This window comes from Thamnophis sirtalis, unplaced genomic scaffold (genome assembly GCF_051295495.1).
Source record: "Thamnophis sirtalis isolate CommonGarterSnake01/CBP01778 unplaced genomic scaffold, rThaSir2_p1.2 scaffold_3, whole genome shotgun sequence".
Lineage (NCBI taxonomy): Eukaryota > Metazoa > Chordata > Lepidosauria > Squamata > Natricidae > Thamnophis > Thamnophis sirtalis.
The window spans coordinates 116,732,195-116,760,033 of NW_028261383.1; the positions used below are offsets into that span (position 1 = coordinate 116,732,195).

Sequence of the window (27,839 nt, forward strand, 5' to 3'; positions counted from 1 at the left end):
TCATTTTGTTTCCCTTCGACTTCCAGAAACTTGCTGCTTCCCTCAGGTAAGCAACTAAGCATGAGGGGGGGCGGCGGGACTCAGAAGGCTAGCTTACACCAGATTGTGAAAGCTGCGAGCTGGTATATGCTGCATGGCTGAAAGAGAGTGGGGGGCGGTGGCAGCATGGCCACCGCCCCCCACTCTCTTTTGAAAGCTGCAGGCTGGTGTACACCATGTGGCTGAAAGCGGGTGGTCGGCGGCGATGGCAGTGGTGGCGGCCTTTCTTTTGCAAGGGAAGGACTTCAGGCCTTCCCTAGCGAAAGCCATGGGCTGGCATATGCCACGTGGCCGAAAATGTGTGGGCGGCAGCAGTGGCAGGGGTGTTAGCGTACGCCACATGGCCGAAAGCGGGTGGGCAGTGTTGGCAGCGGCGTACATTTTGCAGCTTTCACGAAAGCCATACACTGCATGGCCGAAAGCAGGTGGGCGGTGGTGGCAGCAGCGGCCTAGCTTTCACGAGGTAAGGCCTCCAGTTCTTCCCTAGTAAAAGCCATGGTCTGGCAGAGGTAATGCAGTCGAAAGCGGGTGAGTGGTGGCGGCCTAGCTTTCATGGCTTTAGCGGAAGACACAGGCTGGCGTACACCACGTGGCCAAAAGCATTTGGGCGTCAGTGGAGGCGGCAGTGGTGGCCTAGCTTTTGCGAGGGAATGTCTTCATGCCTTCCCTAGTGAAAGCCGCAGGCTGGTATATGCCACGTGATTTTGATTTGATTTTTGATTTGATTTTATTAACATTTGTAGGCCGCCCTTTTCCCTGAGGGGACTCAGGGCGGCTCACATAAAATCAGGGAGGGGAAGTACAAACAATGACATAGACACATATAATAAAAGTAATAAGCAACATACATTCATCATTCGGGAGGGGTAACTATCCTTGTCCCCAGGCCTGACGGGCTAGCCAGTTCTTAAGGGCTGTGCGGAAGGCCAGGACGGTGGTGAGGGTACGAATCTCCACGGGGAGTTCGTTCCAAAGGGTCGGGGCTACTACTGAGAAGGCCCTCCTCCTTGTAGTTGCCAGCCGGCACTGGCTGGCCGATGGAATACGGAGGAGGCCCAATCTGTGTGATCTAATTGGTAGCAGGGAGGTGATTGGCAGGAGGCGGTCTCTCAAGTATCCAGATCCACTACCATGCAGGGCTTTATGAGTGACTAATAGCACCTTGAAGCGCACCCGGAGATCGACAGGTAGCCAGCGCAGCTCGCGGAGGATAGGTGTTATGTGGGTGAACCGCGGTGCACCCACAATCACTCGCGTGGCCGCGTTCTGTACCAGCTGAAGTCGCCGGATGCTCTTCAAGGGCAGCCCCATGTAGAGCACATTGCAGTATTCCAGCCTAGAGATCACAAGGGCCCGAGTGACTGTTGTGAGTGCCTCCCGATTCAGGTAGGGCCGCAACTGGCGCACCAGGCGAACCTGGGCAAATGCCCCCCTGGTCACAGCTGAGAGATGGTGGTCAAACGATAGCTGTGGATCCAGGAGGACTCCCAAGTTGCGAACCCTCTCTGAGGGGCATAAAATTTGACCCAATCTGTGTGATCTAATTGGTAGCCTGAGTGATGGAATATTGGTCGAATCTTTGGGAGGGAAACACAACAGCCACTCGGTCTTTTCTGGGTTGAGCACAAGCTTGTTAACCCTCATCCAGTCCATAACGGCCTCAAGACCTCGGTTCATCAGGTCTGCCGCTTCATTGAGTTGGCACGGGGCGGACAGATACAGCTGGGTATCGTCCGCATATTGATGGTATCTGATCCCGTGCCTACGGATGATCTCTCCCAGCGGTTTCATGTAGATGTTGAATAGTAGGGGGGATAAGACCGAGCCCTGAGGCACCCCATAAGTTAGGGGCCTAGGGGACGATCTCTGCCCCCCCACTAACATCGACTGCGACCTGTCCGAGAGGTAGGAAGAGAACCACCGCAACACGGAGCCTCCCACTCCCACCTCCCGCAGTCGTTGCAAAAGGATACCATGGTCGATCGTATCGAAAGCCGCTGAGAGGTCAAGGAGGACCAGGATGGAGGAATGTCCTCCATCTCTGGCTCTCCAGAGATCATCGGTCAATGCGACCAAAGCGGTTTCTGTGCTGTAACCGGGTCTGAAGCCTGACTGGAAGGGGTCAAGATAGTTTGCTTCCTCCAAGGACCGTTGGAGCTGAAAGGCCACCACCTCTCAGTTGCTGCTCCGACGCTATGGAACAATCTCCCCGTGGAGATTCGTACCCTGACCACAGTCCAGGCCTTCCGCACAGCCCTTAAGATCTGGCTAGCCCGTCAGGCCTGGGGATAAATTTTTTTGCCCCTCCCGAATGCTGAGTGAATGTTGTGTTTTAGTATTTTTTGTTATCTCACATTTTTTTTTCTGTATTTTGTCTTTCACTCCCCTTCCCTTACTATTGTAAGCCGCCTTGAGTCCCCTCAGGGAAAAGGGCGGCCTATAAATGTTAAATAAAATCTAAAAAAAAAAAAAAAAAAAACCCTTCTCAACAACCTTCCCAAGGAAGGGAAGGTTGGAGACTGGGCGATAGTTATTAAGAACAGCTGGATCCAAAGATGGCTTCTTTAGGAGGGGTCTCACCACCGCCGCTTTCAGTGTGGCGGGGAAGTTCCCCTCCCGAAGAGAGGCGGTCACAACCGCCTGGATCCAGCCTCGTGTCACCTCACTACTGTTAGTAACTAGCCATGAGGGACACGGATCCAGTACGCAGGTGGAGGCACTTACAGCCCTCATGGCCTTGTCCACATCCCCGGGGGTAACATCCTGAAACTCAACCCAGAGATGTTCCACCTGATCCTCTTGTGCCTCGGCTGGAACTGCGGGGATGGAGTCCAAGTCCGACCGAAACCGAGCAATTTTGTCCGCTAAGAATTGGGCATAATCCTCAGCTCTGCCCTGCAAGGGTTCCCCCGCTTCCCTTTTATTTAATAGGGAGCGGGTTATCTTAAACAGGGCGGCTGGGCGGGACTCAGCGGACGCAACCAAGGTGGCTATATGAGATCTTTTCGCTGCCCTAAGTGCCCTGGTGTATTCCTTGGTGCAGGTGGTTACCATTGCTCGGTTCGATTCGGACTTATCGGACCTCCATCGGTGCTCTAGGCATCTCCTCCGGTGCTTCATCTCCCGGAGTTCCTCGGTGAACCAAGGGGGTCTCCGGGATCCGCTGACCCGGAGGGGCCGTAGTGGCGCAATCCGGTCGAGAGACTCCGATGCCGCCGAGTGCCAGGCAGCAGCCAGAGTCTCCGCCGAACTGTGGGCGAGGGTATCAGGAATAACCCCAAGCTCCGTCTGGAACCTCATAGGGTCCATCAGTCGCCTGGGGCGGAACCACCTGGTCGGTTCCTCCTCCCTACGGTGGGGGTTTGGCCTCCGGAAGTCGAGCCTCAGTAGGCAGTGGTCTGACCACGACAGGGGTATGGTCTCACTACCCCTCAGACCAAGATCACACATCCACTGCTCCGAGAGAAATACGAGGTCGAGCATGTGACCCGCTGAGTGGGTTGGGCCCCGAATTACCTGGGTCAAGCCCATGGCTGTCATGGAAGCCATGAACTCCTGCGCCCCATCAGAGTGTTCACCGAGCGATGGCAAATTAAAGTCCCCCAGAACCATAAGCCTGGGGAACTCAATTGCCAGCTCGGCTACTGACTCGAGGAGCGAGGGGAGGGCTGCTGCAACGTAGTTGGGAGGCAGGTACGTTAGCAGCAGACCCACTTGACCCTTGAGGTCCAACTTCACCAGCAGAGTCTCACACCCGACAAGCTCCGGAGCAGGGACCCTACGAGGTACTAGAGACTCCCGGATAACAACAGCCACATCGCCACCCCTTCCCTGGGCTCTCGGCTGATGAAGCACCTGAAATCCTTCTAGGCACATCTCTACAAGGGGGACTCCTCCTTCTGTGCCCAGCCAGGTTTCAGTAATACATGCCAGGTCTGCCCTCTCGTCTAAAATTAAGTCCCGGACGAGAGGAGCCTTGTGAACAACAGACCTGGCATTTAGCGACAACAGCCTGAGGCCAGGGTCCTGACTACCCGCGCCATCTGGCCTCGGAGTGGGACTCATAGGGCCGGAAGGAGGGATCGCTGTGACGTAGCGAACCCTCCTTCCCCGGTAATGGCCAGCCCTAAAGTCCCCGCCATATCTGCCCCTCCCTGTTATGACCGTAATGCCCCGACCCACTCCCGTGGGCGTGGTTCCCTCAGCCACCCCTATGGCTCCCGCATTCCCCAGCAGGCCCTCCGAATCAGTCACACTCATATATTCACTCAGTCAGTCCCCACGTGGTAATTAAAACACAAAAATACAGCAATATGGAATAATAAAAGTGGGATCATTCATTCTATCACTAGCAATCCCATGCACTCACCATACCAATAAAAAATTAAGCTTAAAAAATTAAAAATTAAAAATTACGGAGCACTGCAACAGTGCGCTATCAGGCGGTGATGTAACAAATGAGGAGGGAGCTGCTCCGTTCTTCTCCCTCTTCTATGTCCCAAAGGAAAGTCCACAGCTGGAAGGCCAGAGATTGATGATATACAGGGCAGTCGCATGTGGGGGGGGCAAGGCAAAAATGCCTGATGTTTGTAAGCAGGGTCTGTCCAGTCTTGTCCCTCTTAAGGTCCCAGAGGAGGTCAGCAGTCCACGTAGAAGACAGTCTCTTTCCTGAAATTATATAAGGTCCATAGTCCAATGGGCCAAAGTCTGAAGCTGGCTACAGCGGTGGCAAATACAGCCAGCCGCCCAACCCACAACTCCCAAATGATTTCCGGCAAGTTCTAATAACCCCCGCTGTTCAGATGACAAAGAACTGAGCCCCCCGAGCTCACCGCACCACTCCAAGTCCGTCACAGCCGGCAGAGAGAGAGAGGGAGCGCCGAGAAGTTACAAAGTTGCAAAACGCTGAGATCGGCAGCGTGGCGCCGCCATCTTCTCTCTCACGCCGTAAATCGCTGATCCGAGCCGCCGTGGTTCTGCTGCTCCAAGGGACAGCCACAGGCAGCTGCCGACGGAATGCTGGCCCTTACAGGATTCCTGGGACCAAGCCCTTCCAGGGGGCTTTGCTGATATTGTTGGTGGACTCCGGAGGCTCTGGAAATCTTTAGTATTTAGCACCGGCTTCTATGGAACGAGAAGCCAGGCAGCCATCCGGGTCCCGCACATACATCTTCTGTAGGTGGCTAAAAGTGGGTGGGCAATGATGGCAACAGCCTAGCTTTCGTGGCTTTCATGAAAGCGGCGGGCTGGCATTTGCCGTGTGGCCGAAAGCAGGTGGGCGGCAGTGGAGGCGGCGGTGACAGTCTAGCTTTCGTGGCTTTTGCGAATGCGGAGGGCTGGCGTAGGCCACACAGATGAAAGCCCCCTGCTCCCCTCTCCAGCCTCGCCTAGCTGGCTAAGCCTGCCAGGAGGCGTACTTAGCGACAATCCTTGTCCATCTAATCCAGCCTTACATGTCCTGCTGCATCGCTGCTTGCCTGCTTCCTGTTGCATCCATCCATCACATTGGATCAATCGCATAGGAGAAATGCTAATTCTGCCTGCTGGTAAGTGACTCGGTTTTGTTTCTTTTATTTTTTTTAATGTATTTTGAAATAGTATTTTATTTATTGTGCATAGAATTTTTTAAAATAGTTTTACTTAAAAGCATAGAGTATAGAATATTTTAAAATGGTTTACTTCAATTTATTGTTTGTGATTCTTTTTTAAATTGTCTTAGACTATTTAAAAAAAGATTCTATCCAAAATAAATTAAAATAAACCATTTTTAAAAATTCTATACTCAATACTTTAAAATGTATTGTGCATAGAATTGTTTTAAATCATTTTATTGTAATTTATTGTTTAAGGAATATTTTTAATGGTTTCATTTTAAATTATTGTGTGTGGAATAGTTTGAAACAGTTACAGTATAAATTATTGCTGGTGGAATAATGTTTACAGTATACTATTGCTGGTACAATACCTTAAAATAGTTACTGTATAAATTATTGCTGGTGAAATAATGGTTACAGTATACTATGGCTGGTAGAATACCTTAAAATAGTTGCAGTATAAATTATTGCTGGTGGAATACTTAACAATGGTTTTTAAGGATTTTTTTATTTATAGAATATCTTTTTAAATTATTTTTAGGGAATTTTTATTTTTTATTAAAATATATTTACTACAAGAAATGTTATTCCTTTTTACAAATGTTTTCTTTGTGATGCAATATGTTGCTTCTAAGTGTTTAGACCAGGTTTATGTGTCTCACAGTGACTGCTTTTCTATGGGCAGGCCAGATTGGTGCAAGGCAACTTTGCCAGATTTAGTGTGTTTCACCCTCATTGTTTAGGTAATTCTGAGGTGGTTGCTGGTTCTGTGAGCTTCCTGGCACTGTCCTTTATAATTTCCCACAATGTCTTGATGGTTTTTATTCCAGTGGCTTTTGTCTTTCCTGTCCTTAGGGTTAGGAGAAAAAACTGCTTTCATTTGCAGTCTTTTTTGGGGGGGAGGGATTCTTATTTTTTGGTTTTTTCCTGGCACTGTCATAGTTTGTGTGGGTGTGTAATCTCCCACAGTTATATACACATTAATAATGAACTAGTAATATTTCCTTATACATTTTAGGATCCTTTCCTTACATAATTGGTGCTTTCTTTCATACTTTTGGATTTCTAATTTCTGTTTCCGTTAGCAATTGCTAAAACAAATCCTATATGAAAAACTATTCAAAGCCTTCTTGATTTTAATTGTCAATTTATTTATTCCTGCACATTGTAATATTTATTCATTTTCATATCTCTGTTTTTCCACTGTTGTGCAAACACAATTCCAGCAGCTGCTAACATGTGTAAAATTAAATATATATTGTACTCCCTTGCAAATAGCCAACAAAATATTTCTGGTTTTAATTCCAGATCTTGCTTTACTATTGCTTCTAACCACTAACTTCTGAATAGTTACTTGGACCGACCTAAGTACTGAACCTAATTCATATATTCCTGTTTTTTGGAACTGAGAACTACATTTCAGAAAAAGGAAATCTGTATTGCTCTGGGAATATGACATTCATTCTTGAACTATCTTCTTGGAGGAAAGACTTTATCTTTCCTGTTTGTTTATATCTTTCCTGTTTCTCATCCTTCCTGAAAAGACTGTACATTGTTGGTTGAAAGCAGAGGTCCCTTCTGTTACCTGTAGTCCTTGGCTTACAACCACAATTGAGTCCAATATTGTTTTATTTCTTTGGCAGGCAGTTAATATTACTAAGCTTAAGAAGAGGCAACAGAGTATGACCACTTTCTTCTCCAAAAAACCAAGAGTTGAGGAATCAGCTGATCCACAACAGTCACCAGCACCAGCACCAGCACCAGCACCAGCACTGCCAGCACCACCAGCACCACCAGCATCACCAGCACCACAAGCACCAGTACCACAAGCACCACCAGCATGACCACTACCATCACTTGAGGTTGGAGAAAGCAGCAAGTCCATCGACTCCACTGAAGTTCCACAACTTCCTGACTGCTGGAATTTGCAGCAATACAGACACTTCAAGGACAAGTATGATGGACTGGCAGTATTTGACAAGAAGGTGGGTTGTGAATACTGTGCAAAACCCATGTTCTCGTTAGAGAAAGGTATTCATGTTTCTAGAGAGTGGAAACATTTCCAGGTTGTGCCATCAGGGAAAACCAAGGATACACAACAAGCATCACTCAGAAAAAAATTAAGGGAACATTTTCAATCAAAAGCACACCTTATTTGTGTGGAGAGCAGGAAGCAACGGGAGCAGGAAGCTTTAACCAAATCCCTGGATAAGTCAACTGAGAAATATTTATCCAATATTTTCTATTGTTTATGATCTGGCGCAAAGATGTAATCCATTCTCAGACATCAAAGTGCAGGTAAATTTGCTAAATACAGTTGGAGTGGATGTGGGAGTTGGCTTGCATTCAAGGCGATCTGCAGTGAAAATAGTTGGATTCATTGCGAACCAAATCAAGACCACCGTGTTTTCCAGGATTATTGCAAATAATCAAAAGGTGTGCCTAATAATCGATGAAGCATCAACACTTTCAATGAAAGCAGTGCTGATAGTTTTTGTTAGAGTTGAGGATCCAGAATGCCCAGCAACCGTCTTCGTTGAGCTTCTGGAATTATAGAAACAAGATGCAGAAATCATATATTCCACATTGAGGGGAAGCTTGCATAAAGTTGCGTTTACCACCGAATATCTATGGAAGAATTTAATCACTTTCTGCTTCGATGGTGCCAACATTATGCTTGGAAGAAAATCTGGAGTCAGTGCCAGAATAGCTCAAGACTTCCCAAACATCGTCATCTGGCACTGTTTGAACCACCACCTGCAACTTGTGCTGGATGATGCAATAAGGGAAGTGAAGCAAATAACCACTTCAAGATCTTCCTTCAAAAAATACACACCACCTTCCATAAATCCTGCAACAGCCAGCATGACCTTTTCCAAATCTCCGAACAATTGGGCATAGAAATTCTGAAGATTGGCAGAGTTTTGGAACCAAGATGGGCTGCCTGTAGTTTAAGGGCAACCATAGCTTTGTGGCGTGCTTATCCAGTGTGCTACATCCGTTTTTTCAGGGTAATAAAAGATTCCCAGGCACGGCTTCCCCTTTTTGAAAATCTAAATTTTTTGAAGGATTTGGCCCTCATGATCGATATCCTAAATGAGATTTCTCTTCTGTCGAATGCCCTACAAGGGAGAGAGACAAATATCATCATGGCCAAAAAGTTAGTATTGTGAACAATCATTGCTATTGAAGTGCTTAGACAGAGAAAGGGCAGATATGAAACAGAACTTTCTGGGGAAGGTTGTTGAGAAGGTGGTGGCCTTTCAGCTCCAGCGGTCCTTGGAGGAAGCTAGCTATCTTGACCCCTTCCAGTCTGGCTTCAGGCCTGGTTACAGCACAGAAACCGCTTTGGTCGCATTGACCGATGACCTCTGGAGAGCTAGGGATAGAGGCTATGCCTCTATCCTAGTTCTCCTTGACCTCTCGGCGGCTTTCGATACCATCGACCATGGTATCCTTCTGCGACGACTGTGGGAGGTGGGGGTTGGAGGCACTGTTTTGCAGTGGTTCTCCTCCTACCTCTCGGACAGGTCGCAGTCGGTGTTAGTTGGAGGGCAGAGATCGACCCCTAGGCCCCTAACATATGGGGTGCCGCAGGGTTCGGTCCCCCCTGCTTTTTAACATCTACATGAAACCGCTGGGCTAGATCATTCGGTGGCACGGGATAAAATACCACCAGTATGCGGACGATACCCAGTTGTATCTGTCCGCCCTGTGCCAACTCAATGAAGCGGTGGATGTGATGAACCAGGGACTTGAAGCTGTTAGGGACTGGATGAGGGCTAACAAACTTGTGCTCAACCCAGATAAGACCAAGTGGCTGTTGTGTTTCCCTTCCTCCAATTCGGCAAATATTCCATCTCTCAGGCTGGGGGGTCAAACACTACACCCCTCAGACAGGGTCTGCAACTTGGGAGTCCTCCTGGATCCACAGCTGACTTTCGAACACCATTTGTCAGCTGTGACCAGGGGGGCATTTGCCCAGGTTCGCCTGGTGCACCAGTTGCGACCCTACCTGAGCCGGGAGGCTCTCACAACAGTCACTCGTGCCCTTGTGACCTCTAGGCTGGAGTACTGCAATGTGCTCTATATGGGGCTGCCCTTGAAGAGTGTTCGGCGACTTCAGCTAGTCCAGAATGCGGCCGCGCGAGCGATTGTGGGTGCACCTCGGTTCACCCACATAACACCTATCCTCCGCGAGCTGCACTGGCTACCTGTCGATCTCCGGATAAGCTTCAAGGTGCTACTTGCCACCCATAAAGCCCTCCATGGTAGTGGATCTGGGTACTTGAGAGACCGCCTACTGCTGATTACCTCCACGCGACCTATCAGATCTCACCGATTAGGCCTCCTCCGAGTTCCATCTGCTGGCCAGTGCCGACTGGCGACCACGCGGAGGAGAGCCTTCTCGGTAGCAGCTCCGACCCTATGGAACGATCTCCCCGTGGAGATTCATACCCTCACCACCCTCCAGACCTTCCGCATAGCACTTAAAACCTCGCTATCCGGTCAGGCCTGGGACTAAGATTGTAACCCGCCCAAATGGTATGAATGTTGTGTTCTTAAAATTGTATTGTTCTATATGTCTAAAGTTTGTTTCTCCCCCGTCCCTTTTTAAGTTGTAAGCCGCCCTGAGTCCCCCCAGGGAAAAGGGCGGCATATAAATTTAATAAAATACAAATACAAATACAAATACAAACTTGTGAAAGTGCTAAAAACGCAAGCCTTCAAAAACATCAATTTAGTTCCAAATCAACAATTTGTTGCCCTTCCTCGTGATAAGCGTCTGTCAAGCATCATCACCAATTTGAAGAAAAGGCTGATGGATTGCGACCATCTAAGAACAGGTAGCCTATTGCCAGCTGCACACAAGTTACACTTTATCACATATTTGGAGCCAGATTACTGGAACATAGAAGATGTAGTCGTTCCATGGGCTGAGGCAGAGGAAGCATTGTTGCATTTGGCAGTATTTTTAATTATGAAATTAATTTGAAAGACTACAGAGATTTTTTGGAAAATGTGCTGAAAAATCCAGATAAGTACAAAATTCCTGACAGTATCAGAAAAGCTAGAGATATTGTCAGGACAATTGCTGTTAGTTCAGCAGAGGTGGAAAAGGAACCTCATATGTCCAGAGCAAAGAACACACCTAATTGTTCCAAACATAAGTAATCATAAGGTGATAAGTATTGTTGGCATACCTGTTGAGAGATGGGACCCAATTCCTGCAGTGAAAGATTGGCTCAGAGCGCACCACCACATGGCCGATGATCCACGAGTAAAGACCAGGAAAGCTGCAACAGAGGAATCTGGAAGCCTAAGAACAGTATGGAAATATTAACAACCAGGAAAGCAATAACACAAGTAAGTAATTGAGTGTATCTCTTTCATTATGTTATTCTTATGTAAGGTGTAAGTGCAAGTAATTAAAGTCTTGCTTTCTGTGTCTCTCCTTTGTGCAGGTTGTTGGAGCAAAGTGATAAGGTGGTGTGCAGAAGACCAGCAAGCCAGTGATTCGTCCTCTGTAAGTAGCTGTCTTTATTGTTGGCTGTGCTCTGTGCTATGTTCGTCCTTGAGATAGTGAAGTGCAAACAATTAAAGTCTTGCTTTCTGTGTCTGTCTTTTGTGCAGGTTATTGGAGCGAAGTGATAAGGTGGTGTGCAGAAGACCAGCAAGCCAGTGAGATCCTTCCTCTATAAGTAGCTGTCTTTATTGCTGGCTGTGCTCTGTGCTGTGTTCATCCTTGAGATAGTGAAGTGCAAGCAATTAAAGTCTTGCTTTCTGTGTCTCTCCTTTGTGCAGGTTGTTGGAGCAAAGTGATAAGATGGTGTGTGTGGCTGCCAGCAGATGGGAGTAGTCAGTGGCACCACTCGCATCACCTCTTTGCCAGCTTTCCCTTGTCCACCCGCCTACCTGATCAGGTTGGGAGAGCTGGGCCCAAAGTATGGCCAATCCTCAATGTTTCCCCCACCCCAGGCAGCCCTTTGGCCAAGTGCAGCAGGTTCAGAGCTACTTGTCTCCCTCCCCCACTATCGGTCTTACCTTCTCAAGCCAAGTGAGAGGCGAAGGAAGGCTCATCAAGCAGGCAGGTAGCTGGTCTGGGTGGGAGGAAGGGAAGAATCATGAAGGAAGACTTGGCAGGGAGCTGGGTTGTATGATGGGCTGGGGCAAAGGCAGGCAAGTGAGCTGAGCCTCAAGGGGCCATGTGGTTGACACAAGGGAACTAGAAGTAATTCTAGCGAGGGTTGTAATGGTGGGAAAGATGAAAGGAAGAAGACGATGGACTCAGTTACAATGGTGGCAAATACTAGGTTGGGGCCAGATTGCTGTGGAAAAGATCAATGAGGCTGCTAATATTTGGCAGTGACTTGTTGGTTCATATCCTAGCAGTCAAAGTTTGAAATCGTGTTCTTTTTATTGGGGACAACTCTACTGCACAAAAATACCTGAACTGAAGCAACTTCAATTTTTTTTGGGCTCACTGAAAATTGAATCTCACAATTCTCTCCATGTCTGATGTAGGGATTTTTTCCTATACCATACCGCGCTTATAGAAACCTGTGACATTACTTCCACAACTTCACTTGCTGTTCTTTTAATATAGCAAAAATCAGGAATGGAAAGATCAAAATTGTGCAGTTCAACTAACCAGTAATTCAAGCATGAAGGATTATGTACTTTAAAAGTGGAGAGAAAAAAAGGGCATTGCATACCGTGTATCCCTGAAAATGAGACAAGGTCTTATTTTGTTGTGACTCCCAAAATAAACGCGTGGCTTCTTTTCCGGGATATCTTATTATGTTTGAGGTGCAGGAGATAGTGAGCGTGGTCACTTCATGGCTGCTGCTGTGTTGCAATATTTTGGGGGAGGGCTTATTTCCAGGGGAGGGCTTATTTTAGTGCATGCGCTCAAAAGCCCAATTGGGCTTATTATCTGGGGGGTCAGATAATCTGGGGTGGCATCATTTTTGGGAAAGCAGGTTTGTTTTTTTTTCCATTCTGCAAAATTTGAGAACTGATATCACATCAGTTTCCTGTTTCTTTGGTTTCAGTTATGGTCGATACTGATAAAAAGAAATGGAAGGCGAGGCGACAGTTCACACGGTCCACCTTGCGAGATTTTGGAATGGGGAAGATAAGAATATCTGAGAGGGTACAGGAGGAAGCCCTTTGTCTGGTGGAGGAAATGGCTACCACAAAAGGTTAAAAAAAGAATCTGGAAAAGATTTTTGTATTATGTGAAGTTACAGGAAAACTGGATTCTACACTGAATCTCAAATCCTCTACACTTAAGTGCAGAAAATAAAGAAAAACTTGGATAGGGAGTGAGTGCCCCTCTTTCCTATGTTTTTGCAATATTTTTCAGAAGCAAAAGGAAAAGTACACAAAGGAAGCTTTTGAGCTTTTTCTCTCTCTTTTCTATCCAGTATCAGTATTTGGCTTCATAAAATTACAAGCTTGCTCAGAAGTACTAAAATTTTAATGTAGTTGTATGAACTAAGAGATACAAAACTCTAGGAAGCATTATTGGGGCAGTTATAAATTCATAAAATTACAAGTTTGCTCAAAAGTAGTGAACTGTTATGCTGGATGTTATATCACACATCAAGCAAGTTCATCAACCAGTAAAACACTTTATGGATATTTGGGGCAGATAAACTAAAGGATATAAGGAAAACACAGATAAAAATAGGCTGCATGAGATATAGAGAACTGAAGCCGAGATTGAATTAAATGGGTATAAATAGAATTTATTCAGGAAGTTAAAGCTCTTTGTAAAACTGTCTTCATTGGACAAGACTCTTGCGGAAGAAAATAGGAAAAGAAATAGAAAAAAGTGTATGGGATAATTTTTTTTAAAAAAAAATGTTAGATAGATTAGAAGGAGAGAGAGATGGAGGGAACAGAGTGCTCAGTTAAAACTGGAAGGAAAAGCAAAAAAAGAGAAAAAGCTTAAAAATAATTTGAACATAGAGCCAAATCACACACCAGGAAAAATCAGCAGCCAGCAAAGGACCGTATGGATGAATGAGGTAGGTGATCTAAGGGTAGAAAAGAAAACTTCGTGAATTTATGGATATATATACACATACAAATATACATACATACTGTGTGTGTGTGTGTGTGTGTGTGTGTGTGTGTGTGTGTGTGTATGTATATATGTTGTAGCAGATTGTGGTTAGTAATCTACTTACGAAAGAATATTCCCTCTTCTCTTATTAAAGTTAAAGATAAACTTTTATCCAACAGTGCAGAAACTATTTGTTCAATCCTTAAATTACCCTTCAGGGAGTGTACTTGTCCCAATTCTTTAAAACCCATATATGAACACTCAGTTCCATTTAAATAGTCACAGAAGTTGCCAAAAGCCTCTTTACATCTCTTTTGCAGGTTCAATCTTCTAGCATAACATTCAAATATCCCTTTAGCTGAATAGTTTCCTCATTTTTATATTTGAGTCTCCAATAATCATAGGGTAGCTAAAAATAATCCAATATATATTTTCACTTTCATATTGATGTAGTTTTCCCTTTCATCAGCAGGTGGCACTCCCCACTTACATTTGAATATTTACTCCAATGTCCTTTGGTTTATAGAACAGTTATAAAAGCAGAATAAATTTCATGGGTAAGTAATTCCAGCATTTACCTCTTTTTCCCAATTTAAGAGTTCAATTTCCAGTACATTTGAAAATTTGTTATTTTTATCTCCTGCGTCTGTCATTTGCAGTCTGCTATTTGCTCAAAATGCCTAGCTGCTGTTTTAACACAAGATCTGAGCTAATAGTTCTAAGTTGCTCCTTGGGGTTAAATTTAAAGCAAAAAGAAAATCCTCTCCCCCAGTTTCAGCACAGACCACCTATTTCACTCCAGAACCAGTTGTCCCAGCCTGTTTCTAATGTGATCTGTGCAGTAATCTTTGGCAATCGATTTGATTACAAAGATCACATCTTCATATAGAACCAGGAGATTGTGGAGTCTCAAATAAGATTTCTTTATAGTTTCCTAGGAATTGTATGTTTTTCCTCTCTGATGCTCCTCCTGATACCCCATTTTTCCTACTAGGTCTCTCTGTGTGTGCAAATGTCCAAATCAGAATTGCAAAGATTAAATGCAATGAGCTACTAAGCATGAGCTATCAAATCTAGACATCTAGTGGGATTGAGCTATTCAAACATAAATTAATTCTCAGCAAACCTTTCCTGGCTAGGTTTATTTCCTAGGAGATCATTTCCTTCTTTCGTAACTCCTTTGGTTCCTGATCTGCTTGTTCTAGAATCACTGATTTCTTATAAATTAATGATATAAGGACAATGTCAATATTACAATCAAACTAATTATTATATTTTACAATCAAACTATTATAATTTTTTTTAAAAGTGCAATGTATACATACAGCTATGAATCATATTAGCAGTGCTAATTATCATGTCAGTGTTAGGCCTGCAATTATATTCCTTTTAGAATTTTGGCCTGCCACACTTTCTCTTATTTCATTATGCTTTTTCATTACTGTAGTAGTTGGTAGGGGGGGAATAGAAAAGAGTAGGATTGTGGAATGTATTGTTGGCATTCTTTTCTAGAAGACCAAGGTCATCCTTTGTCTCTGCACTGTGGCACCTGATCGGAAGTAGCTGGGTAGGCATGCCAGCATGGAAGAAGACAATTGGACCATGTGATGGATTGTGGGTGTGGGGACAAGATCATGAACTTTTAACTTGGTGGGATTCTGATGTCATTTCCAAAATTGGGATTACACAGATGTGCTAAAATGTCTGTTTTATTAAATTGGAACTTTAAGGATCGTTTTGCCTTGGACTCTGATTTAATTCTACATGATACTTGGAACGCTGACAGTCAGATGGTAGGCAGATGCATCTCTCCTTGTCATGGCTTTTCAGACAACTCCCATATGTTTATACGCACACTTCTTTCTTCCAGTGTTCAAGGACTTTAGCCTTTTTCACCATTATCCCTTTGTAGGAGAGATGGGGGGGGGGGAGGCTAGGAAAGGAGCAGGTGAGTCCCTTGCAAACTATCTGCTGCATGGAAATCAGCCCAGGTGAGGAGAGATCTAGGGGGAACTTTCCAAGAGACAATTAATTTATTGCAATGATACATTCCCATTATAATTTCTAGATGCTGTATTTTTCTCGTGACTACAATTAAAGACAACATACTGAGATTCTTGTGATTCTTGTCTTCTGGTCTTGGACCTATCTGAGGGTTGAGAATTAGTAATATCAAAGTAAAAGCTACTCTCTGAACAGTTGGGGTATTAAGCCTCCACAATAATGACCAAACAGGCATACTATTTAATTTGTACTCCGTGGCAGGTGTACAATACTTTTCCAAAAACAATGGAATACTTTTTTGGGTGACACATCAAGTCTTTTGCTGAGGTTGAAAAATTCTGTGATTATATCTGTGAGAAGGTGGATTTGAACAAGAAGACATTAGATCCCCAGAACCCACGTGATTATATTGATTGCTTCCTTCTCAGAATACAGAAGGTAGGCATGTGGATACCATATCTGGATAACTGTATAAATATCTCCAATATGCACCTAAGATGAAAGTCGTTCATCCCAGATGATGATGGTGGTGATGAAGTTATCCATTCAGTGGTGTTCAAGTCTTAGTGATAATATGGTCCAGGTCTTTCCACGTCTTCTGATCTTGACCTAGTTATTTGAGTTATTCTGTGCTATGGCTTGTGTCCAGACATTGTGTTCTTTGATGTCAGTTTTTCCACTGATCAGTTTTTCATTACTAGACTTGGATATAAATGAACTGATAAAAATATTTCTTTCCATTACCTGTTGGACAGAGAATACCTCACAAACAATTTGATATTGATTTTGAAAGTTTATAAAACTTTGGGGGAATTGGACTTCCTGGGAGGAGCCTGCTGGTGGTGGCAGCAAAAAATCAGCTGCCTCCGAATTCCTGGCTACGTACCTGTTTAGAGGATCTTCCATCTGACGTCTTATCAGGTTTTCTTATCCTTCAGGCAAGAAGGAAAGAAGAAATTGTTTTGCTGGCAAATGCTCTTCGATTTTTGCAGCTTTTGTGCTTGCAGGGAAAGGGGGGCTAGCCCAAGGCAGAATGGCTGTCCATGCTGGGAACTTCAAACTGCCTTGTGCGGGACAAAGTAGGTCTCCCCCACTCAGTTCAAAGTTTTGTTTGATTTAATCTTATCACGAGCTGAATCCGTTTGGGTGGACAATAATTGTTTATCAACATTTTAGCTTCTTTTCTTTTTCTCCTCCGAAAAATTATTTACTTAGAGGCTTTTAAAATGGCGCTGAGCAGGCTGGTTTCTCCGGTAATAACGAACACTTTTTGTTAACTCTCACAAGAATTCAAAACAAAAGAGATTGCTTATCATTTGTTTTGGTTTCACAATAGGCCAGCAGAAGCTTTTTAATTAGTTTCATTTCTACAAGAATTTTACTCCTTCATTAATCTTGCTTATCTGGAAGTTAAATGGTGATGAATCTGCTGAACGGTCTTGTTACAATGTTTACTCACTGAAAGTTTAGCCAAGCCTTAAACTTCAAAATAAAAGGGGAACTCAGCCTCTTTACTTAAAGCTGCATATTCAGGCAATAGAGTTTTATTAACTGCAGGCAGATAAATTTTGAAATGGCTTTAAAACCAAATATTAACTTGAAGTCATCACCCTCTACTTCCAGGGGCACATCCTCAGTGCCTGGCACAAAGCTGCAGCCTCCGCTTCCTACGCCCCCTGCTGGGGAGGTTCTTAATGATGCCAATGATAACTTGACATTGAAATCAGAGGTGGTGGAACAAAAAGTGGAAAATGCTGAAAAAGAATTTATTATGATACAGTACCGACAAATGGAGTTCGCATTAAGAGTAAGGGGGCTGTGTGAGGAGAAACAGGAGAACCTGAGACAGATCCTATCGGAAGCTTTTGACCGCCTGATGGGAAGACCAGGGACCAACCTAGACTGGCAAATTGACAAAGCTTACTGCATTAACTCCTGGCTGGCAAAGCAGAAGCAGCTTCCTCGAGACATCGTTATATATTTTACCACAAGAGAGCTTAGAAATATGGTACTGCAAGCGTCTTATAACACTAAGCTTCAAATTGGCGGTCAAGACCTGGCTGTTTTGAAAGAGATACCACCTCAAATGTTAAGAGCCAGGAGAGACTACGCTTTTTTGGTCGAAGAACTCGTCATATACAGTATAGATGGGATGCACCATTTGGCATCATATTTACATTTGATAAGCAAAGGTACCGCCTCAACTCTGTATGGAAAGCCCGAGATTTTTATTATAATATATTGAAGGCCGGATACCCTGCACCATCTGGACCTAGAGAAAGACCACAAGAAGGACAGGATAGACAGCAAACTACACAACCACCAGACAAGATGGAGCATCTCTCTTCTTTAGAAGTGCAAGGTGCTATGGAACAAAGACCTAGCCGCATGACTACTAGACGTATGGAGAAACAAGCTAAAAAGCAACAGCATCAACAATCATCGGCCATCGATCAAGGAACTACAATAACAAATCTGGAAGCAGTGGGAGGAGCTAGACCTAAGGTTAAACAGGCCATGCAGGAAGCTCTAAAAATGCTTCAACCAACCAAAGATGACAACTAAGATTTTAACATGGAATGTCAACGGACTGAATTCTCCACAGAAGAGGAAGAAAATATTTCATTATCTCAAACAGTTTAAGAACAATGTAATTTGTTTGCAAGAAACTCATATCAAGTCAACTGATCAAAAATATTTGATCAACTCAAAACTTGGTCAACATTTTGCAGCTTCTGCTATGGAAAAGAAGAATGGTATAGTTGTATATTTAAGAAAAGATATGAAAGCTGAATTAATAGAAGCAGATCCCTTCGGAAGATATATTGCTTTAGACTTAATCTTAGAAGGGAAAAAGACATTACTTTTGAGAATTTATGCTCCCAATCAACAGCAAGATAGATTCTATAGAAATCTTCATGCTAAATTAGTACAGTGGGACTATAGTTCCTATATACTATTGGGTGACTGGAATGGAGTGATAGACACTAAGAGAGATAAGAAGATTTCCCGCCTAAATATCTCGATGTGAGCAAAGTTACCCAAACCTTTCTTTGACATTATGGATGATTTTGAATTGAGAGATATTTGGCGAGAAAGAAATGCAGAGGAATATGACTTCACTTTCTTCTCGGACAGGCATCAATCCCTTTCAAGGATTGATTTTATTCTAACCACTAATGATTTGCTTTCTAGGGTCAAGAAAACAAAGATTGCGGCTAGGGTCCTTTCGGACCATAACCCAGTTTGGATGGAGTTGGAAAGGGTAGTGCAGGCAAGAAGGTCTTGGAGATTGAATGAAAACTTATTTAGATATGAAAAGTATATTAATGATTGTAAAAAAATTACTATCTGAATATTTTGTTTTGAATATGAATAAGGGTACATCTATGGAATTTGTATGGGATGCAAGCAAAGCGTATATGAGAGGAGTCTTGATGAATATAAATAAAACACATAGAAATAAGCAAGGGTTAAAACGAACAGAACTGGAAGAGGAAATTAAGAGAAAAGAGCTGGAGTTAACAAGGAACCCAGACGATACAAAGGTTAAGAAAGCTATTAACATATTAAAATCTCAATTTGACATGTTGATCTCTGACCAGGTAGCTACTAATTTATTATATGCAAAACACAATACTTTTTGTAATGCAAACAAATCTGGCAGATGGTTAGCTTATCAGATTAGGAAAAAAAGGAAAACTCGAAATATATCTAAACTGATTTAAAGAGGGAAGGAGGTGTTTCAACAGGAAGAGATTCAAAAGGCTTTCTGGGAATTTTTTACAGAACTGTATAAAGGGGATAAAATTAATGGTTTAGACATAGACAAATATTTAGACAAAGAGAAAATACCTTCAGTTAGAGAAGAGCACAGGCAAAAATTGAATCAACCAATAACCTCGGGGGAAATCCTGCAGGTAATTAAGCAATTAAAGTCAGGGAAAGCACCAGGTACAGATGGCTTGACAGCGGTTTACTATAAAAACTTACAGTTAGAAATGGTAGAACCTCTTAGAGAATTATTTAATATGATTCAAACGGAAGGTAAAGTCCCTCCATCTTGGAAGACAGCGTTTATATCTTTGATACCCAAAGAAGATCAAGATACTACTCAACCCACTTATAGACCTATTTCATTACTGAATGTAGATTATAAATTTTTTACTAAAATATTAGCAAATAGGTTAATGTTGGTTATTCAATAATTGATACATACGGACCAGTGGTGGGTTTCTCGCCCCGTTCCAACCGGTTCGGTTGGAACGAGGCCGGCGGTGTCCTCGCGCACGCACGCAGTGTCCCCGCGCGCACGTGGCGCGCACGTGCACGTGCACGGCATGCGCATGCGTACTAGCATCTGCGCGATGCTCCAGCTGCTCCTGGAGGATTGCGCAGGCGCTGTATGTGTTCTGCGCATGCGTGGAAGCGCAGAATTCGTAAAAACCGGGTAAGGAGCGGGCGCGGGTGTGCAGGTGCGCACGGGCGCGCGGGGGGGCTTCGCCGTTCCTGGAAGTTACTTACTTCCGGGTTCGGCGACCAACCGGATCGCAGGGACTGGTGCGATCCGGTTGAAACCCACCCCTGATACGGACCAAACAGGTTTTATACAAGGGAGACAGATGAAAAGTAATGTCAGATTAATTATTAATGCATTAGAATATTTGGGAAAGAACAACCAGATCCCTGCTGCGTTTATATTTTTGGATGCTGAGAAGGCCTTTGATCGAGTTAACTGGCAATTTCTGCTGAAGATATTGCAAAAGATGCAGATAGGAGATAATTTTTTACAGTCAATTAAAGCAATATACCAACAGCAAACAGCACAAATCATAGTCAATGGAAGTTTAACAGACTCTTTTCAAATTGGAAAAGGTACAAGACAGGGCTGTCCTTTGTCCCCATTATTGTTTATTTTAACTTTGGAAGTATTGTTGAATAAAATGCGGGGCTTGGATGGTTTAAAAGGGATCAAGATTAGGCAGCAAGAATATAGAGTCCGAGCTTTTGCGGATGATTTGGTCATAATATTGGAACAACCGCAGGAATCCAGTATGGTTTTAATGAATATGGTTAATCAATATGGTCAAGTGTCTGGCTTTAAAATAAATTTAGGAAAAACCAAAATATTAGCTATAAATATGAATATTAAACAAAAGGAAGAATTAGGAGTGATGCTAGGATGTGAGGTAGTTAAAAGAGTCAAATATCTTGGAGTTAACATTTTAACTTCAAATGGGAAATTATATAAGCATAATTATGAACCACTTTGGCATAGCATACAGACAGAGATGAAAAAATGGGAGAAATTGCACTTATCTTTGCTGGGTAGGATAGCGGCAGTGAAAATGAACATTTTACCAAAATTTTTATTTCTTTTCCAAATGTTACCTATACTTAAAAAAGATGCGAACCTTTTAGAATGGCAGAAGGGTATCAACAAATTTGTGTGGGCAGGAAAGAAGCCGAGGGTAAAGATGAAAATAATGCAAGATGTACGTGAGAGAGGAGGATTGAAACTACCTAATTTAAAACTATATTATGATGCAGTGGCATTATCCGTAATTAGTGATTGGACTCATTTAACCAATGATAGAATATTGAATATTGAGGGACACGATCTGGTATTTGGCTGGCATGCTTACCTGTTATTCAACAAAAAATTGGATAAGAATTTTAAAAGTCATATTTTAAGAAATGCTTTATTGTGTGTTTGGAAGAAATACCAATATAAATTAAATGACAAGATACCCATGTGGGCAATTCCTAGACACGCAATTGAAAATATGAATACAGCGCAAAAACAGGACAGAATTACTTACAGACAGCTTCTTACCTCGGAAAGGGGGGTATTACAATTAAAATCTTTAGAGGTATTAAAAGAGGAGAGGGTAGTTCAAACATGGTTCCAGTATGGGCAATTACAGGCTAGGTGGAAAATAGATCAAAAAATTGGTTTTATCCAAGTTGAGGATAATCTGTTTAAACAAATAAGAGATCAAAGCTTAATGCATATAAAGAGGATATACAATGTATTAATACAGATGGATTCGGAAACAGAATTAGTTAAAGATTGTATGATAAAATGGGCTCAAAATATTGAGGAACCAATAATGTTGGATACATGGGAAAGAATCTGGGTAAGAAATGTGAAATTTACACAAGCTCAAAATCTGAGAGAAAATTTTTACAAGATGTTCTATAGATGGCATTTAGATCCTAAAAAGTTGGCTTCTATGTATCCGAATGTACAGCCTAAATGTTGGAGGTGTGGTTCTCTCGATGCTACATATTATCATATATGGTGAACCTGCCAAAAGGTTAAGGCATTCTGGATAAAAATATGGTGGGTCATGCAAAATATTTTTAAAAGAAGGATAAAGTTTATTCCTCAGTTATTTTTACTAGGTATATGTACTGACTTTACAGTGGTAGAGACTAATTTGATTCTGCACCTAATAACTGCAGCAAGACTGTTGGTGGCGCAATATTGGAAGAAGGAAGACTTGCCTACAATCCAAGAATGGACATTGAAAGTGACAAACTTAGCCGAGATGGCTAAAATATCGGCATATCTTAAAGATCACTCAAATGAGAGATATAAACGAGACTGGAAAAAATGGATTGACTATATACAAAATAAATACGGGACCAAGAAATTCCAGTTAGCCTATGCTTAAGATCAGAAATGATTTAAACTGTTAAAAGTTAGTTCAGTAAGAAGTTAAGGTCAATGTAGAATGTCATTAATTTCTTTATTTCTTTTTTCTCAATAGATTTTAGACTGTGTTAGTTAAAAATCCATACCATGTACGGGTTCTGGGAAGTCGGGGGGGGGGAGAAGGAGGGGGGTTGGGGGGGTGGAGGTAGGGAGGGGCACACAAAAAAAATTGTACTTCAATGTCTTAATGATTGACAAATGATGAAATATTTGTGTGTGTTTTTTAAAGAAATAAAATAAATATTTGAGAAAAAAAACTTTTGGGGAATTGAAAATTTGGTTTAATTTACCTCAGAGGCTTCCTGGTAATTTATTCAATGAAAATATTGACTATTTAAATTATAATTGTATGATGAATCAAGAGTTTAGTAGTTCTGGATGAGAGACCTAGTCTGTGTAACCCTTCTGGAAGTCAAAGTTTAAAGCAGTTTGTATTTCATTACCCTCATAGTACTGAATTCAAGGCTTAAGGATCATCTCTAACAAGCTGACAGAAGCTGAGGAAAGAAACACCTTAAGTCCTATAAGGGTTCAAAAGCTATTTGCGTTATTTGAAGGATACTTCCTCAGGCAGGAGAGGGGTCATGGAAGTTCATCTTTTAAGGAATGAAGTAGACAGGGCCTCAACCCTGTCAGTGCCACCACCTGTCAGTAAGATCCTTGTCCCTCTGAATGTTGAAAGCCTCCAAGACAGTGACCAGAGGATGGATCCAGGTTATGATTAATATGTCATTAGAGGGAGGGTATTTCTGGAGGCTTTTAAGGAGACCTTGGTTTGCCTCCTCCTTAAAAAACCATCACTGTCAGGACAACTTTCATCCAATTTCCTTTTTGGTGAAGGTTGTGGAAAATAACAGCTTCAGGGGGTCCTAGATGAAGCAAATTATCTGGATCCTTTTCATTCAGGATTCAGGCCTTGTTATGGGATGGAAATGGAAATGGTCACACTTGATTATCTTTGATGAGAGTGGGATTGGGGTATTGCAACCATCCTTGCTCTCCATGAACTCTCAATGGCTTTCAATACCATTGACCATGATATCCTTCTGGGTCAGCTATGGGGAATACAACTGGGTGGCACAGTTTAGCTCCTTTCTCAAAGCTGATTCCAATCACTGTTGATAGGGATTGAGAGATCCAGCTCTTGGCCCTGTGGGGCCTGGATGGGCCTTTGATTGAATCCTGGTAAGACCAAATGGCTTTGGGTACATGAGACTTTGTCATCTTTGAATATGAATGAGGTGGCACTACCCTGGCTCAGAATTTTTGGGGGTGGGGGTGGGGGGGCTCCTGGACTTGCAACTCCTACCCAAAGAGCAGGTGGCAGTGGTGGCTAAGGAGAAACTTTGGGTTGTGTACCAATTGTGGCATTTCCTGTATCAGGAATCCCTGGGCTCTTTTGTTCAGGAGCTAGATTTCTTACAATTGGGCTATTGTAATGTGCTCTATTGAGCCTACCTTTGAAGAGCATTTGGAAGTTACAGCTGGTACAGAGTGCGGTGGCTCAGATAGTTCTTGGGGTCCAAAAAATGCCCCATATAATATCACTAATCTGTGAGCTGTATTGGCTGCTGGTCTGCTTCCAGATGCAATTCAAGGTCTTGGTAATTACCTTTAAAGCAGCTGATGGCATAAGTGCAGACTACTTGAGGGACTCATTTGCCACCTGTGCTGCCATGCTGCAGGCTTGATTATTCTGGCTGGCAGTGTTCAGGAGAAGAGCTTTCTCTGCCATTGCACCTGTGTCAGCCTCAACCCTCCTCGCCTTTCATAAGGGCTGATAGACCTGACTTTTCCAGAGTATAAGGGAGAAGCAACCTAGAACTAAGGATAAATTTTCTAACAGTGAGAACAATTAACTAGTGGAATATCTTGCCTTCAGAGGTTCTGAATGCTCCATCACTGGAGGCTTTTAAGAAGTGACTGGACAACCAATTGTCTGAAATGGAATATGGTATCCCGCTTGTGCAGTGGGTTGGATTAGAAAAACTCTAAGGTTTCTTCCAACTCTGTTATTCTGTTATTATTATTTTCTTCTGAAATGATTTTTACCTTGGATAGTTATATAAAAGGCAAATGTCCCTGTTTTCAATTCAATTTATACGTACTCCATATTGTTGCACAAAATGTACAAAAACAAGAACTCATCTGTACCCAGAGTCCAAAGGTAGAGATGTTAGTAAATAATTACCCTGTATTGATAACAGTAAGAAAACACATGGATTAAAAAACAGATTTAGGAAAAATATTCTTCTTCTTTCAATATTGTCTGATTGAAACCATTTCTGGGAGTTTTGAAGAGGAAAATAACTCAGAAGAGGATGGAGCTGACATGGACAGGAGTTCTACTTCTTCTCTGTATACTTTTCACCCTTTTCTCATATTTCCAAATGTACAAGAGAAAAGGGCAGCTGCCCCCTGGACCTGCTCCATGGCCTATTCTGGGGAATCTCTTTCAGCGAGATGTACTACCTTTGTATAAACATTCTCAAAAGGTAAGGCTAGTTAACTCTTGTACTTCTTCAAAGTTTCTGACCTTTGAAAGATATTTATAGCTTCTTTAAGTGCATTAGTTTGATTTATTTTATAAAGAACAATTTTATTTGTGGCTCATTTCTTCAAAGGGAATTGTAATATGAAGTCATCTTGTAGCAATCTGATAAACCAGCAATGGAGGTTTCAAAGTTCATTAAAACATATAGTAACAAGAAAAACTTTAGAAAAAATAAATCTATGAGCCTCAAAATCTTATCATATGAATTACCGGTAGCATCAAATTTACTGAAAATTCCATTTGATTCCAGATTGTTGAAATGCAGATACAACCTCTGTCCTAATAAAGTTCATCTGGGCTGAAAAAAATCCAGATGATAACTAGATGCCATAAAAGACATACAGAAACACAAAGTTTTTTCTATAATATTATGGAAATCCAGTTCTTTGAAGCCCATTTAGGTTACCAGAGATAGTTTGTCTTCATGAATGGTAGCATTTTGTTCCTGCTTCCATCCTTCAAATGGATCAATTATTCTCTTCCATGCATAGTTTTTTCCCATCTGTAACCTTTTTTGTAAAAATAAAATAAAATATCCATCCTGAAATTAATTCAAAAAATAGAAGAATATGGTGAAGTGGCAGGACTAAAGATCAATGAAAACAAAACAAAAATGGTAACCAAGAACATGACAAAAAAGCAAGAAGAGGAACTGGAAGTAGCAACCAGAATGCAAATAACTAAGAAAGCGAAATATTTGGGGATCTGGGTGTCGGCAAAATGTTCCACAATTAAAGACAATAATTATAATAAATTAGTGATACAAATAAAGAAAGATTTAGAAAATTGGAAAAATATTCAGTTATCACACATGGGACGTATAGCGACAATTAAAATGAATATTTTACCAAGAATCTTATTCCTGATGCAAGCCACACCTATTAATCCGGGTAAAAAATTCTTTCAAGAATTTAACAAAAAAACCGCTAGGTACATTTGGCAGGGACGAAAAGTGAGGATTAAACTAAAGTCAATGCAAGACAGAAAGGAGAGGGGAGGCTTAGCATTACCGAATTGGGATTTATACGAATGAGCAGTAACAATAACATTGGTGAAGGATTGGATAGAGCTTAAGAATAAAAGCATTTTGACCTTAGAAGGCCATGATTTGCAAGCAGGCTGGCATACATTCTTATGGGATGATAAAAATGAAACCCAGAAATACTTTCAAAATCATTTAATCAGAAGTTATTGCAAAAATGGCTCAAAATCAAAAAAGGCCACTATGTGAAAATACCAAATTGGCTATCAATGACAAAAAGGACACTCACCCAAATTTTATAGATTTGAACAAAATGCTAACATTCAGAGTCTTAATTGCTAGACAGGGAAATTTAAAAACAATTGAAGAATTGGCAGATCAGAACATGAAAGTTGACTGGCTAACTTACCTCCAAATCAAAACTAAATACAATGAAGATGCTAAATTATATGACATCGAAACACAACCACACAAATTGAATAAAATTATTCAAAGCTCAGATAGAAAGATGATAGATGATAGGGAGAATATATAAATTCCTCCTGAAGTATAAAATGGAAGAGGAAATTGTGAAAGAACAAATGATAAAATGGGCGCAGAACTTTGGCTATAATATTGAATTAGACAAATGGGAAAATTTTGGGTTCCATACAAGGTTTTACGGATGGCACCTGGCACCAACAAGGTTAGCTAAAATCTTAACAAATACCTCTCCAAAATGTTGGAAATGTGAATCAATACACGGAAGATATTACCATTTATGGTGGACCTGTGAGGAGTCTAAAATTTTTTGGAAAAGGATCACAAATTGGCTGGAGGCAATAACGGGGTTAAAATAGAATGGAAACCTGAAGTTTTTTTATTAGGAATAATGTCTGCAAAATACAAAAAAGAAATCCAGTATTTAATACTACATATAATTACGGCAGCAAGGATTACCTTTGACTAGAAGTGGAAAAACAAATTAATTCTAAGCGAAGATGAAATAATAAGAAAGGTTATGGATTGTATTGAAATGGACAAACTAATTAAAGAAATCCAGGGAAAAGAAGAATCAGAATTCTACCAGATATGGGATAAATGGTATAGGTGAATGGAGGAAAGAAACAAAAAACAATGAAGGAATACAACAAAACTAAAAAAAATAGTTATGAATAAAATAAGAGAGTTAAGAATGGTGAAATCCAAATGAAATACAATAGAAGGGGAAATAATATAAGGTGAGCGGTATCGATTGATAATTGCTATTAGAAAGAACAGGAAGCTCCTATTCAGATTGTATTGTGTAAATGTGGTGTAAGTCTAGGTTTTGTGTGTGTATTTTACATGTGCATTTTACATTTAATTAAAAATAAAATAAAATTGTCCATTAGTATACTTCTACATCAGTGGCCCTTTGTAATATGATTTCTTGTACATAATTTGAAGCACTCCTATATATTCTTTCCTTATATCCACATTCCATTCAGTCTGTTGGGAAATTGATGAACACTATATGTTATTATTTTTCATGAAATATGTTAATTTTTCTTTTTGCAATATTTTTACATTCACGCTTAGATTTTTCACTTTTTTCCTTTTCTTCTGGGTCCATTTTGTCATGGCCTGTGCTTTCTTTATTTATAGCCATAGCACTTATAATTATATACCGTTTCACAGTGCTTTACAGCCCTTTCTAGTGGTTTACAGTCAGCACATTGCCCACAACAATTTGTGTCCCCATTTTACTACCTCAGAAGAATGGAAGGCTGAGTCAACCTTGAGCCTGGTGAGATTCGATTGCCAAATTGAAGTCAGCTGGCAGTCAGCCAGCAGTCAGCAGAAATAGCCTGCAGTACTGCATTCTAACCAATGTGCCACCGCAGCTCCTA

The 27,839-nt window shown here is 42.0% G+C and overlaps 1 protein-coding gene, 1 long non-coding RNA gene and 1 pseudogene across 2 annotated transcripts in view; all 3 read left to right on the forward strand.

The window, feature by feature from the left end:
* The first annotated feature begins 7,103 nt into the window (after positions 1–7,103).
* On the forward strand, positions 7,104–8,806 carry LOC148048121 (E3 SUMO-protein ligase KIAA1586-like; annotated as a pseudogene).
* Positions 8,807–10,755: 1,949 nt separating this feature from the next.
* On the forward strand, positions 10,756–12,555 carry LOC148048122 (uncharacterized). Its single transcript, XR_015695990.1, has 3 exons — positions 10,756–11,000; positions 11,099–11,160; positions 11,268–12,555. It is a non-coding gene; the product is annotated as an uncharacterized LOC148048122 (long non-coding RNA).
* Positions 12,556–24,733: 12,178 nt separating this feature from the next.
* Positions 24,734–27,839, forward strand: part of LOC148048123 (cytochrome P450 2C20-like) — a 64,866-nt gene continuing 61,760 nt past the window's right edge. The window contains exon 1 of the mRNA XM_087709808.1: positions 24,734–24,927. Within this exon, the coding sequence (XP_087565934.1) occupies positions 24,754–24,927 (174 nt within the window). The 5' untranslated portion in view covers positions 24,734–24,753. The remainder of the gene's footprint in view (positions 24,928–27,839) is intronic.